This window comes from Oncorhynchus mykiss, chromosome 20 (assembly GCF_013265735.2).
Source record: "Oncorhynchus mykiss isolate Arlee chromosome 20, USDA_OmykA_1.1, whole genome shotgun sequence".
NCBI classification, from domain to species: domain Eukaryota; kingdom Metazoa; phylum Chordata; class Actinopteri; order Salmoniformes; family Salmonidae; genus Oncorhynchus; species Oncorhynchus mykiss.
Genome location: NC_048584.1, coordinates 39181143 through 39197720, shown reverse-complemented (window position 1 = coordinate 39197720; position 16578 = coordinate 39181143). Strand labels below are relative to the sequence as shown.

Here is a 16578-nt window from a genome sequence, read left to right as displayed (position 1 = left end):
TGAATAGGATGCTGACAATGAAGGCTAGTTGACTGAATAGGATGTTGACTGAATAGGATGCTGACAATGAAGGCTAGTTGACTGAAAAGGATACTGACTGAATGAAGGCTAGTTGACTGAATAGGATGTTGACTGAATAGGATGCTGACAATGAAGGCTAGTTGACTGAATAGGATACTGACTGAATGAAGGCTATTTGACTGAATAGGATGTTGACTGAATAGGATGCTGACAATGAAGGCTAGTTGAATGAATAGGATGCTGACTGAATAGGATGCTGACCGAATAGGATGTTGACTCACAACTGGGTTATAAACTGGTCACTACAGGGTTATAACAAGTACTGTGTTATAAACCAGTCACTACAGGGTTATAACAAGTACTGTGTTATAAACCACTCACTTCTCTGTTATACTCACTCACTGGGTTAGAAACCACTCACTGCGTTATAAACCACTCACTGGTGCGTTATAAACCACTCACTGGTGGGTTATAAACCACTCACTGGTGGGTTATAAACCGGTCACTGGTGCGTTATAAACCACTCACTGGTGGGTTATAAACCGGTCACTGGTGGGTTATAAACCGGTCACTGGTGGGTTATAAACCGGTCACTGGTGGGTTATAAACCGGTCACTGGTGGGTTATAAACCACTCACTGGTGGGTTATAAGCCAGTCACTGGTGGGTTATAAACCGGTCACTGGTGGGTTATAAACCGGTCACTGGTGGGTTATAAACCGGTCACTGGTGGGTTATAAACCACTCACTGCGTTATAAACCACTCACTGGTGGGTTATAAACCGGTCACTGGTGGGTTATAAACCGGTCACTGGTGGGTTATAAACCGGTCACTGGTGGGTTATAAACCGGTCACTGGTGGGTTATAAACCGGTCACTGGTGGGTTATAAACCGGTCACTGGTGGGTTATAAACCGGTCACTGGTGGGTTATAAACCGGTCACTGGTGGGTTATAAACCGGTCACTGGTGGGTTATAAACCGGTCACTGGTGGGTTATAAACCGGTCACTGGTGGGTTATAAACCGGTCACTGGTGGGTTATAAACCGGTCACTGGAGGATTTGCAGTTGTGAGTCTTATGAAATGCTTTATTACAAAATAATGTGAACAATACCAAGAAGCAGGACTTGATTCTTGTATAATTTGAAGGCTCCCGAGTGGCGCAGCGGTCTAAGGCTAGAGGCGCCACTACAGACCCTGGTTCGATCCCGGGTTGTATCACAAAGGGCGGAGATCAGGAGTCCCATAGGGCGGCGCACAATTGGTCCAGCGTCGCCCGGGTTAGGCCGTCATTTTAAATTAAGAATTAGTTCTTAATAAAAGGTTAAATGAATACAATAACTTTTATTTAAATCTTAGAAACTGAATGAAACATGATCCTTCCCTTTAGGCTGTACCCATCTTACATCACAAAAATGTTTCTGAACAAAAGGCTTGAGTAGTATCTACTTTGTAGTAAACGCAAAACATCATTTTCTGTAAATGAAAAAAAGACAACATTTTTTGCAATCAGTCTTTTTATTACAGGGCACATCAGATGGTTTTGTAGGGTCTCAATAATCGTACACATTCAAACTGCTCTGGGATTATTCAGACACAAGAGAAAACATTTCAAAACGTCAACCGTTTGTACCAGCTGTGTAATGTTTAGTTTGAAGATATGAGAGGAAGAGAAGGCTGACATCTCATCACCAGTTTCATGTGATGTATTAAACTTACACATTGGTGGTCTCCCGGATTAAACCTAGTCCTAGAGCCCCCCCCCCCCCCCCCCCCAAAAAAAACACTTGCATTTTTGTCCAGTACTAGACTTAAATATGTTCCCTCTTCATCCTCCAGACCCAGACTCTTTATCCCCCCCCAGACTATCACTCCAGACTCTATCTTCAAAGCATTTGATACATCATTCATTAATCCTTCACCACATTAGGTCAAGACACAGTTTAAACATTACACTATAGCTGGCCTCTAGTCAGGCAAAAACATGGAGACTGGCTTGCTATAGTTTCACTGAGAAGTACAAAGTAGAGATCACCAGACCTAAGGCCTACATGTAATCTCAATGCAACAATGTGAGCAAAAACAATCAAGCCAGAAACGTATATAGAGCTGAATGCCAGTATCTTTACAGATATTTGCGAACGGTCTAAGTGAATAAAGACATTCTCTAACCAATGTGTCTGAAGAGCTCATCATGACGGTTTTCCAATATTGCAGATATAATAAAACCCCAAGACAGAAAAAGTTAATGGTGGAACAAACCTAGCATGAGTGCCAGGCTGTTTAGTGCTATCACACCGACTCCCTGTCACTCATTGTCATGGCACAATGAAGTAGATGCAAAGACCACAAACAGATCTGGGACCAGGCTAGAATAAACTCTTTGGCAGTACTGACAAAATAAAAATAAAAAAAATAGCTACCAAAAACCATCACACCATTTAATAAAAATGTAGAACAAGGAACAGTGTTTCTTTTTTTTTAGTTTCTATAACATAGTGTAATACCACTGAATAGTCTATTATATTTGTGTAGAACGGAGTATTATGATATTCTTGAACTCACTCCCATTGAGTTGGAGCAGATGTGCTTTGTCCTAGCGAAGGTGAACGACTACACGTGGCAGATAGTGAAATTAAGAACCAGTATAAAGATATATATATAAAAAATAAAAAAAAGGCCTTCTAAGGAAAAAAAATATTCAAATTTTTACTTCAAGGCCCTCTTCTCACCATTGTTTAACTGAGACTAGTACACCTTTAACCTTACTCTATACGAAAAGAAACCTCTAATCCAAAAAATATATACCTGGGATTTCATATATAAGATCTTAAAACACATTTCATTTATTTTTTTTATTTTTATATATATTTTTTTTTTCATCTTTTTTTTTCACATACAATTAGAAAAAAAAATTGCAAGTAAGAATCATTCTGAACCATGTAGTTGCATTGGATAGTCCTCTACTTTATATTTGAACAAAACTGTCACTGTTTACAGACACATATGGGATTGACATCGACTGATAAATAGTGTTTTCAGTATTAACTCAAGGTTTTCACCCTAACCAGGCAGGCTTTTTAAAAGTGGCCATTTTCACTCATTGTAGCTTGGAATTAGTATGTATGTGTTCATTAAATCTACTGCTCAGAGAGTCTGGCTGTTTTCTTCTTCTGACCAGGCTGGGCTTTGGGCAGAGGAACAGAATAACTGTGTCCCCAATGGCACCACATTCCTCACACAGTATACTGCACCACCTTTAGCCAGAGACGTACGGATCCTGGTCAGAAGTAGTGCACTACATAGGGAATAGAGTGGCATTTGCGGAACGCAAAATTAACAAACAGTCGGGCCCGTCTCTTCTTACTGGTACCAGGGGGTCTTTCGGATCCAGTGCAGGGTGAAACCGGCATCCGTCCGGATCTTGATGGAGGCAGCCTCGGCCTCTCTAACCGTCTCCTTCACAGACTGCATCAGGTTCTGGGCATTGTGAACCAACATCTCTGTGGCCTGGGAGAGGAGGAAGACAAAATGGTCAAATTGATCATTAAGCTGTTCTTGTGTTACAACTGTACTACACTAGTAACATTACTGTTAATTACTACTTTAGCAAACTGCTTTTCAAGTTGAGTTTTTTCCCCGTTATTAAAGTGGAATAGGGACTGTTCCTTATTCCACTTGTTTAATAACAGAAACCACTCAACCTCATTACGATGTAATTACAAAGCAAAAAGGTAACTTTGGTTGATGAGTGTTATCCAGCGATGTCCAGTGTACTGACCTGCTCGGACTCCTCCTCGCTGATGTTGGTACGACCCAACATGGTGGCCTTGACTGTGGAGAGGATCTTCAGCTGTGTGCTGATGGTAGGGATGCGCTCACACACCTGGAACAGAGAAGTTCCTCCAAGTTCAAGTTGATTTAAAGTGCATTTTACACAGGTCTCAACAAGATCCATTTGAATTCAAACGATCGACCCTAATTCAAACGATCGACCCTAATTCAAACGATCGACCCTAATTCAAACGATCGACCCTAATCCAAACGATCGACCCTAATTCAAACGATCGACCCTAATTCAAACGATCGACCCCAATTCAAACGATCGACCCCAATTCAAACGATCAACCCTAATTCAAACGATCAACCCTAATTCAAACGATCGACCCTAATTCAAATCACAAGGACATGCAGGAAATGAGAAATTCTAGCTTTAGTCCTACATGAATATAAGGTTGTCCTTTGTCTCTGAACGTGCCAGAGCAGCCGCTGCTGCACAAGGACACCCTGACGAAAGCAGTCTGAAAATGTTTCTAGTGGTTGTCAAATCCTTGCTTCCTCCATCCTTGCTTGCTCAATTCTTCTCAAACTGCATTGGAGGAGAAGATCCTTAGGTCCCTCCCTTGGACCTCCTCCTCCAATGTGCTTTGAGAGGAATTGAGGAAACGAGGAGGAATTTGGCAGAAGACTGGTCCAGATAAAAGCACATGTATTGCATCGGAGACATCATAGTTGTATTTTTTTAAGAAGACATGACCAGGGATCAGCCAGTCAACTGACCTGGAGCAGGTTGGTCCGGATGCGTTTGTCTGTGCACTGCTTGGCCACCTCCTTGGCCAACTTTGTGACCTCGTCTGAGGCTTTTGCGATGTCTTTGGCACACTGAATGAGGGCACGCTTGTTCCCACCGGCACCGCGCACCAGACGGGACATCTCAGCCATGAGCAGGGCCATTCTCTTGGCTGCACCGATGATGTCGTTACCCTGAAAGAGATCACAAACAAGAAAAGCATGAAATCGGACGTCTGACAACACAGTATGTTACAACACAGTATGTTACAACACAGTATGTTACAACACAGTATGTTACAACACAGTATGTACATGTCACATTTCCTTGATGGCACTGAATAATGGCAACTCTGAGCAGCTCTACTGTTGCTTTCTGGTCGCAGAGAAATTCCAATGTTCTGTATTGGCAATAACTTTAACTTGACATTAAACCTGAACGTGTAAGTGCTTGTATCTCACCTTGCTGGACCACTTGCGGGCCTCCTCGTGGAGCTGTCTGGCGGCCATCATCATGGGCTCGCTCACCATCTCTCCCACCTCTTGCTCTGGGAAGTCCTCGTCCTTCTCCTCTGGGGGAGGTGGTCTGGGGGGAGGAACCTCACCCTCGGGGAGAGGTGGTTTTGGTGGGGCGGGCTCGTCGCTGACCTGGCATGTTGCAGACAGAAGTGTTAATTCTCTATGGCAGATCATTTCTGTTCTAAAAAAAAATAAAAATATATCAGAACTTTCTGAAACCCCATTGTTACCCCACTGAACAAAACCCTGGTGTTGACAGTCTAGGACTGTAAAGATACACTGCTGAAAAAAGTTTTATAAATTATTTTGATTGATTGACTTACGTGCAGCTGGTCCAGATCAGGTGGTGGTGGGGGGAAGTCTGGTTCCTGTGGCTGGAACGCATCTCTCACCTTGGCAACGGCCCCCAGGATCCTATGGCCTGAATCCAGGAAGCCCTTCTGCAGACCTGGACACCACAGAGGAAGAATCAGATCGTTAGGCCTTATGAATAGGAGACTAGACAAAGGCCCCAAAAGCTGCTGGTGTAGCAGCAGTAAAACATTCACAGACCCCTAAACCAGAACACCATTGACTGAACCTTAACTTTGGACTATCAAAGATCCCCAAAATTGACAGAATGAGGCTTCATATTTTGTATTACGTCATGCTAGATAGTTATAGATGGATAGCTATTACAGCAGAGTATACAGTACAACGATCAAAACATATCCTAAATGTAAAGAAACTGCCTTGAAACGTACTTGGATCGGTGATGTTCCCAGCCACAGCCTTGGCGTTCATCACCATGGGAGATATGGTCCGGCTCAGCTCATCAGACGCTGCCTTCACTATCTCCCTGAATCTAGGATCCTCAGAGTTCTCCACCTATGGAGACACTTCTATTAATGTTTCTCTTTTTAAATCATGTACTTGTTCTTTGTAATTCAGGTGTCAGTATTGTAAACTGCTAAAAAGGCACCATCACGGTTTGTATGCTTCTGCCACTGCATTACTTGCTCTTTGTGGTTTCAGGCTGGGTATCTGTAAAGCTCTTTGCGGTTTCAGGCTGGGTATCTGTAAAGCTCTTTGCGGTTTCAGGCTGGGTATCTGTAAAGCTCTTTGCGGTTTCAGGCTGGGTATGTGTAAAGCTCTTTGCGGTTTCAGGCTGGGTATGTGTAAAGCTCTGTGGTGGTTTCAGACTGGGTATGTGTAAAGCTCTGTGGTGGTTTCAGACTGGGTATGTGTAAAGCTCTGTGGTGGTTTCAGACTGGGTATGTGTAAAGCTCTGTGGTGGTTTCAGACTGGGTATGTGTAAAGCTCTGTGGTGGTTTCAGACTGGGTATGTGTAAAGCTCTGTGGTGGTTTCAGACTGGGTATGTGTAAAGCTCTGTGGTGGTTTCAGACTGGGTATGTGTAAAGCTCTGTGGTGGTTTCAGACTGGGTATCTGTAAAGCTCTGTGGTGGTTTCAGACTGGGTATGTGTAAAGCTCTGTGGTGGTTTCAGACTGGGTATGTGTAAAGCTCTGTGGTGGTTTCAGACTGGGTATGTGTAAAGCTCTGTGGTGGTTTCAGACTGGGTATGTGTAAAGCTCTGTGGTGGTTTCAGACTGGGTATCTGTAAAGCTCTGTGGTGGTTTCAGACTGGGTATCTGTAAAGCTCTGTGGTGGTTTCAGACTGGGTATCTGTAAAGCTCTGTGGTGGTTTCAGACTGGGTATCTGTAAAGCTCTGTGGTGGTTTCAGACTGGGTATCTGTAAAGCTCTGTGGTGGTTTCAGACTGGGTATCTGTAAAGCTCTGTGGTGGTTTCAGACTGGGTATCTGTAAAGCTCTGTGGTGGTTTCAGACTGGGTATCTGTAAAGCTCTGTGGTGGTTTCAGACTGGGTATCTGTAAAGCTCTGTGGTGGTTTCAGACTGGGTATCTGTAAAGCTCTGTGGTGGTTTCAGACTGGGTATCTGTAAAGCTCTGTGGTGGTTTCAGACTGGGTATCTGTAAAGCTCTGTGGTGGTTTCAGACTGGGTATCTGTAAAGCTCTGTGGTGGTTTCAGACTGGGTATCTGTAAAGCTCTGTGGTGGTTTCAGACTGGGTATCTGTAAAGCTCTGTGGTGGTTTCAGACTGGGTATCTGTAAAGCTCTGTGGTGGTTTCAGACTGGGTATCTGTAAAGCTCTGTGGTGGTTTCAGACTGGGTATCTGTAAAGCTCTGTGGTGGTTTCAGACTGGGTATCTGTAAAGCTCTGTGGTGGTTTCAGACTGGGTATCTGTAAAGCTCTGTGGTGGTTTCAGACTGGGTATCTGTAAAGCTCTGTGGTGGTTTCAGACTGGGTATCTGTAAAGCTCTGTGGTGGTTTCAGACTGGGTATCTGTAAAGCTCTGTGGTGGTTTCAGACTGGGTATCTGTAAAGCTCTGTGGTGGTTTCAGACTGGGTATCTGTAAAGCTCTGTGGTGGTTTCAGACTGGGTATCTGTAAAGCTCTGTGGTGGTTTCAGACTGGGTATCTGTAAAGCTCTGTGGTGGTTTCAGACTGGGTATCTGTAAAGCTCTGTGGTGGTTTCAGACTGGGTATCTGTAAAGCTCTGTGGTGGTTTCAGACTGGGTATCTGTAAAGCTCTGTGGTGGTTTCAGACTGGGTATCTGTAAAGCTCTGTGGTGGTTTCAGACTGGGTATCTGTAAAGCTCTGTGGTGGTTTCAGACTGGGTATCTGTAAAGCTCTGTGGTGGTTTCAGACTGGGTATCTGTAAAGCTCTGTGGTGGTTTCAGACTGGGTATCTGTAAAGCTCTGTGGTGGTTTCAGACTGGGTATCTGTAAAGCTCTGTGGTGGTTTCAGACTGGGTATCTGTAAAGCTCTGTGGTGGTTTCAGACTGGGTATCTGTAAAGCTCTGTGGTGGTTTCAGACTGGGTATCTGTAAAGCTCTGTGGTGGTTTCAGACTGGGTATCTGTAAAGCTCTGTGGTGGTTTCAGACTGGGTATCTGTAAAGCTCTGTGGTGGTTTCAGACTGGGTATCTGTAAAGCTCTGTGGTGGTTTCAGACTGGGTATCTGTAAAGCTCTGTGGTGGTTTCAGACTGGGTATCTGTAAAGCTCTGTGGTGGTTTCAGACTGGGTATCTGTAAAGCTCTGTGGTGGTTTCAGACTGGGTATCTGTAAAGCTCTGTGGTGGTTTCAGACTGGGTATCTGTAAAGCTCTGTGGTGGTTTCAGACTGGGTATCTGTAAAGCTCTGTGGTGGTTTCAGACTGGGTATCTGTAAAGCTCTGTGGTGGTTTCAGACTGGGTATCTGTAAAGCTCTGTGGTGGTTTCAGACTGGGTATCTGTAAAGCTCTGTGGTGGTTTCAGACTGGGTATCTGTAAAGCTCTGTGGTGGTTTCAGACTGGGTATCTGTAAAGCTCTGTGGTGGTTTCAGACTGGGTATCTGTAAAGCTCTGTGGTGGTTTCAGACTGGGTATCTGTAAAGCTCTGTGGTGGTTTCAGACTGGGTATCTGTAAAGCTCTGTGGTGGTTTCAGACTGGGTATCTGTAAAGCTCTGTGGTGGTTTCAGACTGGGTATCTGTAAAGCTCTGTGGTGGTTTCAGACTGGGTATCTGTAAAGCTCTGTGGTGGTTTCAGACTGGGTATCTGTAAAGCTCTGTGGTGGTTTCAGACTGGGTATCTGTAAAGCTCTGTGGTGGTTTCAGACTGGGTATCTGTAAAGCTCTGTGGTGGTTTCAGACTGGGTATCTGTAAAGCTCTGTGGTGGTTTCAGACTGGGTATCTGTAAAGCTCTGTGGTGGTTTCAGACTGGGTATCTGTAAAGCTCTGTGGTGGTTTCAGACTGGGTATCTGTAAAGCTCTGTGGTGGTTTCAGACTGGGTATCTGTAAAGCTCTGTGGTGGTTTCAGACTGGGTATCTGTAAAGCTCTGTGGTGGTTTCAGACTGGGTATCTGTAAAGCTCTGTGGTGGTTTCAGACTGGGTATCTGTAAAGCTCTGTGGTGGTTTCAGACTGGGTATCTGTAAAGCTCTGTGGTGGTTTCAGACTGGGTATCTGTAAAGCTCTGTGGTGGTTTCAGACTGGGTATCTGTAAAGCTCTGTGGTGGTTTCAGACTGGGTATCTGTAAAGCTCTGTGGTGGTTTCAGACTGGGTATCTGTAAAGCTCTGTGGTGGTTTCAGACTGGGTATCTGTAAAGCTCTGTGGTGGTTTCAGACTGGGTATCTGTAAAGCTCTGTGGTGGTTTCAGACTGGGTATCTGTAAAGCTCTGTGGTGGTTTCAGACTGGGTATCTGTAAAGCTCTGTGGTGGTTTCAGACTGGGTATCTGTAAAGCTCTGTGGTGGTTTCAGACTGGGTATCTGTAAAGCTCTGTGGTGGTTTCAGACTGGGTATCTGTAAAGCTCTGTGGTGGTTTCAGACTGGGTATCTGTAAAGCTCTGTGGTGGTTTCAGACTGGGTATCTGTAAAGCTCTGTGGTGGTTTCAGACTGGGTATCTGTAAAGCTCTGTGGTGGTTTCAGACTGGGTATCTGTAAAGCTCTGTGGTGGTTTCAGACTGGGTATCTGTAAAGCTCTGTGGTGGTTTCAGACTGGGTATCTGTAAAGCTCTGTGGTGGTTTCAGACTGGGTATCTGTAAAGCTCTGTGGTGGTTTCAGACTGGGTATCTGTAAAGCTCTGTGGTGGTTTCAGACTGGGTATCTGTAAAGCTCTGTGGTGGTTTCAGACTGGGTATCTGTAAAGCTCTGTGGTGGTTTCAGACTGGGTATCTGTAAAGCTCTGTGGTGGTTTCAGACTGGGTATCTGTAAAGCTCTGTGGTGGTTTCAGACTGGGTATCTGTAAAGCTCTGTGGTGGTTTCAGACTGGGTATCTGTAAAGCTCTGTGGTGGTTTCAGACTGGGTATCTGTAAAGCTCTGTGGTGGTTTCAGACTGGGTATCTGTAAAGCTCTGTGGTGGTTTCAGACTGGGTATCTGTAAAGCTCTGTGGTGGTTTCAGACTGGGTATCTGTAAAGCTCTGTGGTGGTTTCAGACTGGGTATCTGTAAAGCTCTGTGGTGGTTTCAGACTGGGTATCTGTAAAGCTCTGTGGTGGTTTCAGACTGGGTATCTGTAAAGCTCTGTGGTGGTTTCAGACTGGGTATCTGTAAAGCTCTGTGGTGGTTTCAGACTGGGTATCTGTAAAGCTCTGTGGTGGTTTCAGACTGGGTATCTGTAAAGCTCTGTGGTGGTTTCAGACTGGGTATCTGTAAAGCTCTGTGGTGGTTTCAGACTGGGTATCTGTAAAGCTCTGTGGTGGTTTCAGACTGGGTATCTGTAAAGCTCTGTGGTGGTTTCAGACTGGGTATCTGTAAAGCTCTGTGGTGGTTTCAGACTGGGTATCTGTAAAGCTCTGTGGTGGTTTCAGACTGGGTATCTGTAAAGCTCTGTGGTGGTTTCAGACTGGGTATCTGTAAAGCTCTGTGGTGGTTTCAGACTGGGTATCTGTAAAGCTCTGTGGTGGTTTCAGACTGGGTATCTGTAAAGCTCTGTGGTGGTTTCAGACTGGGTATCTGTAAAGCTCTGTGGTGGTTTCAGACTGGGTATCTGTAAAGCTCTGTGGTGGTTTCAGACTGGGTATCTGTAAAGCTCTGTGGTGGTTTCAGACTGGGTATCTGTAAAGCTCTGTGGTGGTTTCAGACTGGGTATCTGTAAAGCTCTGTGGTGGTTTCAGACTGGGTATCTGTAAAGCTCTGTGGTGGTTTCAGACTGGGTATCTGTAAAGCTCTGTGGTGGTTTCAGACTGGGTATCTGTAAAGCTCTGTGGTGGTTTCAGACTGGGTATCTGTAAAGCTCTGTGGTGGTTTCAGACTGGGTATCTGTAAAGCTCTGTGGTGGTTTCAGACTGGGTATCTGTAAAGCTCTGTGGTGGTTTCAGACTGGGTATCTGTAAAGCTCTGTGGTGGTTTCAGACTGGGTATCTGTAAAGCTCTGTGGTGGTTTCAGACTGGGTATCTGTAAAGCTCTGTGGTGGTTTCAGACTGGGTATCTGTAAAGCTCTGTGGTGGTTTCAGACTGGGTATCTGTAAAGCTCTGTGGTGGTTTCAGACTGGGTATCTGTAAAGCTCTGTGGTGGTTTCAGACTGGGTATCTGTAAAGCTCTGTGGTGGTTTCAGACTGGGTATCTGTAAAGCTCTGTGGTGGTTTCAGACTGGGTATCTGTAAAGCTCTGTGGTGGTTTCAGACTGGGTATCTGTAAAGCTCTGTGGTGGTTTCAGACTGGGTATCTGTAAAGCTCTGTGGTGGTTTCAGACTGGGTATCTGTAAAGCTCTGTGGTGGTTTCAGACTGGGTATCTGTAAAGCTCTGTGGTGGTTTCAGACTGGGTATCTGTAAAGCTCTGTGGTGGTTTCAGACTGGGTATCTGTAAAGCTCTGTGGTGGTTTCAGACTGGGTATCTGTAAAGCTCTGTGGTGGTTTCAGACTGGGTATCTGTAAAGCTCTGTGGTGGTTTCAGACTGGGTATCTGTAAAGCTCTGTGGTGGTTTCAGACTGGGTATCTGTAAAGCTCTGTGGTGGTTTCAGACTGGGTATCTGTAAAGCTCTGTGGTGGTTTCAGACTGGGTATCTGTAAAGCTCTGTGGTGGTTTCAGACTGGGTATCTGTAAAGCTCTGTGGTGGTTTCAGACTGGGTATCTGTAAAGCTCTGTGGTGGTTTCAGACTGGGTATCTGTAAAGCTCTGTGGTGGTTTCAGACTGGGTATCTGTAAAGCTCTGTGGTGGTTTCAGACTGGGTATCTGTACAGCTCTGTGGTGGTTTCAGACTGGGTATCTGTACAGCTCTGTGGTGGTTTCAGACTGGGTATCTGTACAGCTCTGTGGTGGTTTCAGACTGGGTATCTGTAAAGCTCTGTGGTGGTTTCAGACTGGGTATCTGTAAAGCTCTGTGGTGGTTTCAGACTGGGTATCTGTAAAGCTCTGTGGTGGTTTCAGACTGGGTATCTGTAAAGCTCTGTGGTGGTTTCAGACTGGGTATCTGTACAGCTCTGTGGTGGTTTCAGACTGGGTATCTGTACAGCTCTGTGGTGGTTTCAGACTGGGTATCTGTACAGCTCTGTGGTGGTTTCAGACTGGGTATCTGTACAGCTCTGTGGTGGTTTCAGACTGGGTATCTGTACAGCTCTGTGGTGGTTTCAGACTGGGTATCTGTACAGCTCTGTGGTGGTTTCAGACTGGGTATCTGTACAGCTCTGTGATGGTTTCAGACTGGGTATCTGTAAAGCTCTGTGGTGGTTTCAGACTGGGTATCTGTAAAGCTCTGTGGTGGTTTCAGACTGGGTATCTGTAAAGCTCTGTGGTGGTTTCAGGCTGGGTATGTGTAAAGCTCTGTGGTTTCAGGCTGGGTATGTGTAAAGCTCTGTGGTTTCAGGCTGGGTATGTGTAAAGCTCTGTGGTTTCAGGCTGGGTATCTGTAAAGCTCTGTGGTTTCAGAGTGGGTATCTGTAAAGCTCTGTGGTGTCAGACTGGGTATCTGTAAAGCTCTGTGGTTTCAGACTGGGTATCTGTAAAGCTCTGTGGTTTCAGACTGGGTATCTGTAAAGCTCTGTGGTTTCAGGCAGGGTATCTGTAAAGCTCTGTGGTTTCCGGCAGGGTATCTGTAAAGCTCTGTGGTTTCAGGCAGGGTATCTGTAACGCTCTGTGGTTTCAGACTGGTATCTGTAAAGCTCTGTGGTTTCAGACTGGGTATCTGTAAAGCTCTGTGGTGTCAGACTGGGTATCTGTAAAGCTCTGTGGTGTCAGACTGGGTATCTGTAAAGCTCTGTGGTTTCAGACTGGGTATCTGTAAAGCTCTGTGGTTTCAGACTGGGTATCTGTAAAGCTCTGTGACAACTGCTGATGTAAAAAGGGCTTCATAAAAATACGTGTGATTGATTGTATGTGTAAATAAAACATATCTTTACCTCCCGTTTGGCTACCAGGAGGATCCGGTTGGCCCGACGGGCGATGCTGGTGGCCCCTACCACTAACATCTGGGGCTGGTGGTTAGCCATGGCAGCGCGACATTTCTCCAGGTCTTTCTTAATGGCCTCCTCAGAGGCATCCAACAGAGACTTGGTGTCTATAGCCTCGTCCACCAAACCTAGAGACAGAGGAGACCTCATTCTTAGTGCTAAAAAGGAAGTGAACACATTTACATGTTCACACAACGGCCACTTTGTCGTGATAAATAATAAAATGATAGACGGTCTGACACTACCTGTCATTTTCTCCACGTTGTCAATCCACTGGTTGTTCATGGTCTCAAAGTGTTCCAACGCAGCCTGGTTGCCTGGGTTTCTCAGCATGATACGGGCAGCAGAGACCACCTAGAACGGAACGTTCCCATGAGCTGGGGACATCATTCCATCATCCTCCTGACCAATTGACACTTTGAGATACTCGCCCTCACTCACCTGTGGTGTAATATCTCTTGTAGATTTGACGGCAGCTTGGATCCCCTCCACAGTGCTCTTGTTAGCGGTTCCTACAGCGGCAGCCTTTTCTGCCGTGGCAGCCAGCTTGTTGGCATGGTTCTCAAAGTTGGCCGCCCTCTCATCAAACACCTAACATAACAGTTACATATCACTGAATGATACAAACTTAAAAGGGATACTTCGGGAGTATCTACTTTACCAGAGTAGCATTGCTAGTAGATACCCATAGACTTCCAGTCATTGCGCTAACGCTATTTAGCTTGGCTAACGAAACTACCTCTTAACTTCATTCATACTGGACACAGTTCCTCTGACTCTGGGGAAGTAGATAAATGGCCAAAATACCCCTTTAATATAATATAGACCAATTATGTAGATGGTCCAAACTGTTTTTTTTTTATTTTTTTTATTTTTTTTTATCTTACATGATTACTTATAGTAACATGTCTCTCAGGAAATGTAGTCTAAATATTATTGATTGACAAGTACCACATAAATGATTGGAAACTAATCGATGAGCAATCCATATGTTATTTTTTTGCTTAGTGTATGATGATATGAATCTGCCAATAAGTCAGGCTAGTCAAAGAGACTTATCTAGAGACACTTTATGTCCCAGAATATAATCCCACTCTATTTTATAATATATAGGTCTATATACACCTCTCTGCTCATAGGTAGAAGGTAACGAATGAGCCATGATGGAGGCAGGGAGACAGACAGAGAGGGAGTGAGGGAGGGAGATATCACTCACCTGGTCCCTGTTGGGGGCATTGGGTGGGGCGGTGGCGGCCACAGCCAGCAGTTTGATGGGAGTGGTCGTGTCGCTAAAGATGTCTGACACCTCCTGTGTCATCGCTTCCTGCATCGTTCCTTTGAGGTTCTGAGAAGACCACACACACACACACACGTTAGTTAGCAAAAGACCAGCTTTAGAAATATTACCTGTTAACGATAACCTCTCATGGTCTCTTTTAACAAGTGTTTTACGTTGCACCTCAAATCAATGAAAAACTGGTGCAGTTCTACAAGCTGTTGTTGAACCATTGATTTTAAAGTCTCTTTCTCTCTTCATGAATAACTTTTAAACACATTGTATTGGGCTACTTTAAGGTATCATAGTTCTGGTGGCTTGAGAGCATTAGACTGAAGTTGTTGTCTCCAGACAGCAGGGGGAGCATTTCACCATGCCTGTGTCAGAGTGAGCTCCAGACAGCAGGGGGAGCATTTCACCATGCCTGTGTCAGAGTGAGCTCCAGACAGCAGGGGGAGCATTTCACCATGTCTGTGTCAGAGTGAGCATTTCACCATGCCTGTGTCAGAGTGAGCTCCAGACAGCAGGGGGAGCATTTCACCATGCCTGTGTCAGAGTGAGCTCCAGACAGCAGGGGGAGCATTTCACCATGTCTGTGTCAGAGTGAGCTCCAGACAGCAGGGGGAGCATTTCACCATGCCTGTGTCAGAGTGAGCTCCAGACAGCAGGGGGAGCATTTCACCATGCCTGTGTCAGAGTGAGCTCCAGACAGCAGGGGGAGCATTTCACCATGCCTGTGTCAGAGTGAGCTCCAGACAGCAGGGGGAGCATTTCACCATGTCTGTGTCAGAGTGAGCTCCAGACAGCAGGGGGAGCATTTCACCATGCCTGTGTCAGAATGAGCTCCAGTCAGAGTCTGGTTGACCATTACAATATTTATTTAACTAGGCAAGTCAGTTAATAAAAAAACAATAAAAAAAAATAAGAATTTGTTCTTATTTATCTAATATTCAAAACATACGATATACTTGCAGTGAAGCCGCTCAACAACTACATCATACCAGTCATCCAACAGATTCCCATTCAACAACTACATCATACCAGTCATCCAACAGATTCCCATTCAACAACTACATCATACCAGTCATCCAACAGATTCCCATTCAACAACTACATCATTCCAGTCATCCAACAGATTCCCATTCAACAACTACATCATACCAGTCATCCAACAGATTCCCATTCAGAGTGACACAGAATCAGCCAGGGTCAATGCCCTGCTGAAGGGCATGTTGACCGATCTACCACCAGGCCAAAAAACATGAACCCAAACCCTCCAAGATCCACCCCACAGTTCCCCAATAGCTGTCCCTGCACCATTCAAGACCCCTGCCACAGCCCCCCCCCCCCCCCCCCCAGGAATAAAATTTAATTTAATTAAATGAAAAATGAATTTAATTAAATAATTAATTCCATTCCCCTAACAACCAAGACAATGAACTAAAGAAAAAAGGAAGACAGAAAACAGCAAACAATGCAAAAACAAAATAATATTTAAAACAAGGGACATCAAGGACAAGTGAAATCATAACAGCAATGCCAACTGTATATGTTTGTTTGCATGTCTGGCACTAGTACATGTATGTGTGTGTTCTTGTATGTGTTTATTTGCATGAGAGTGTGTGCATATGCATGTGTACAAACACCTGCACGGCATCAGCCTCAGGCAAACCGGCATTAGTTGTAAAAACACTGCCACTTAGTGTCATTCAAATATACTTTTATTCTGATTTATTTAGACTTTAATTTATTTATTTTATCTTTTATCTTTTGACCATCATTCTCTCTCACACACTCCCACTTGTCTCCAACTCCACATCCCAACCCTCAGCTTCCCTCAGCCCATCCCATCCCAACCCTCAGCCCATCCCATCCCTCAGCTTATCCCATCCCAATCCTCAGCTTATCCCCTCCCAACCCTCAGCCTATCCCCTCCCAACCCTCAGCCTATCCCCTCCCAACCCTCAGCCTATCCCCTCCCAACCCTCAGCTTATCCCCTCCCAACCCTCAGCTTCCCTCAGCCCCTCCCAACCCTCAGCTTCCCTCAGCCCCTCCCAACCCTCAGCTTCCCTCAGCCCCTCCCAACCCTCAGCTTCCCTCAGCCCATCCCAACCCTCAGCTTCCCTCAGCCCATCCCAACCCTCAGCTTCCCTCAGCCCATCCCAACCCTCAGCTTCCCTCAGCCCATCCCAACCCTCAGCTTATCTCCTCCCAACCCTCAGCTTATCCCCTCCCAACTCTCAGCTT

General features: G+C 45.3%; 1 protein-coding gene across 2 annotated transcripts in view; it reads right to left on the bottom strand.

Moving 5' to 3' along the window:
- Positions 1-1520: 1520 nt before the first annotated feature.
- LOC110499465 (vinculin) overlaps positions 1521-16578 on the bottom strand; it is a 72123-nt gene continuing 57065 nt past the window's right edge. For both annotated transcript variants that reach the window (XM_036956328.1, XM_036956329.1), the window contains exons 13-22: positions 14271-14399; positions 13496-13645; positions 13300-13408; positions 13004-13182; positions 5853-5976; positions 5433-5557; positions 5053-5238; positions 4582-4785; positions 3803-3907; positions 1521-3531 (exon numbers count right to left, since the gene is read on the bottom strand). In XM_036956328.1, the coding sequence (XP_036812223.1) occupies positions 3385-3531; positions 3803-3907; positions 4582-4785; positions 5053-5238; positions 5433-5557; positions 5853-5976; positions 13004-13182; positions 13300-13408; positions 13496-13645; positions 14271-14399 (1458 nt within the window). In that variant the 3' untranslated portion in view covers positions 1521-3384. The remainder of the gene's footprint in view (positions 3532-3802; positions 3908-4581; positions 4786-5052; positions 5239-5432; positions 5558-5852; positions 5977-13003; positions 13183-13299; positions 13409-13495; positions 13646-14270; positions 14400-16578) is intronic.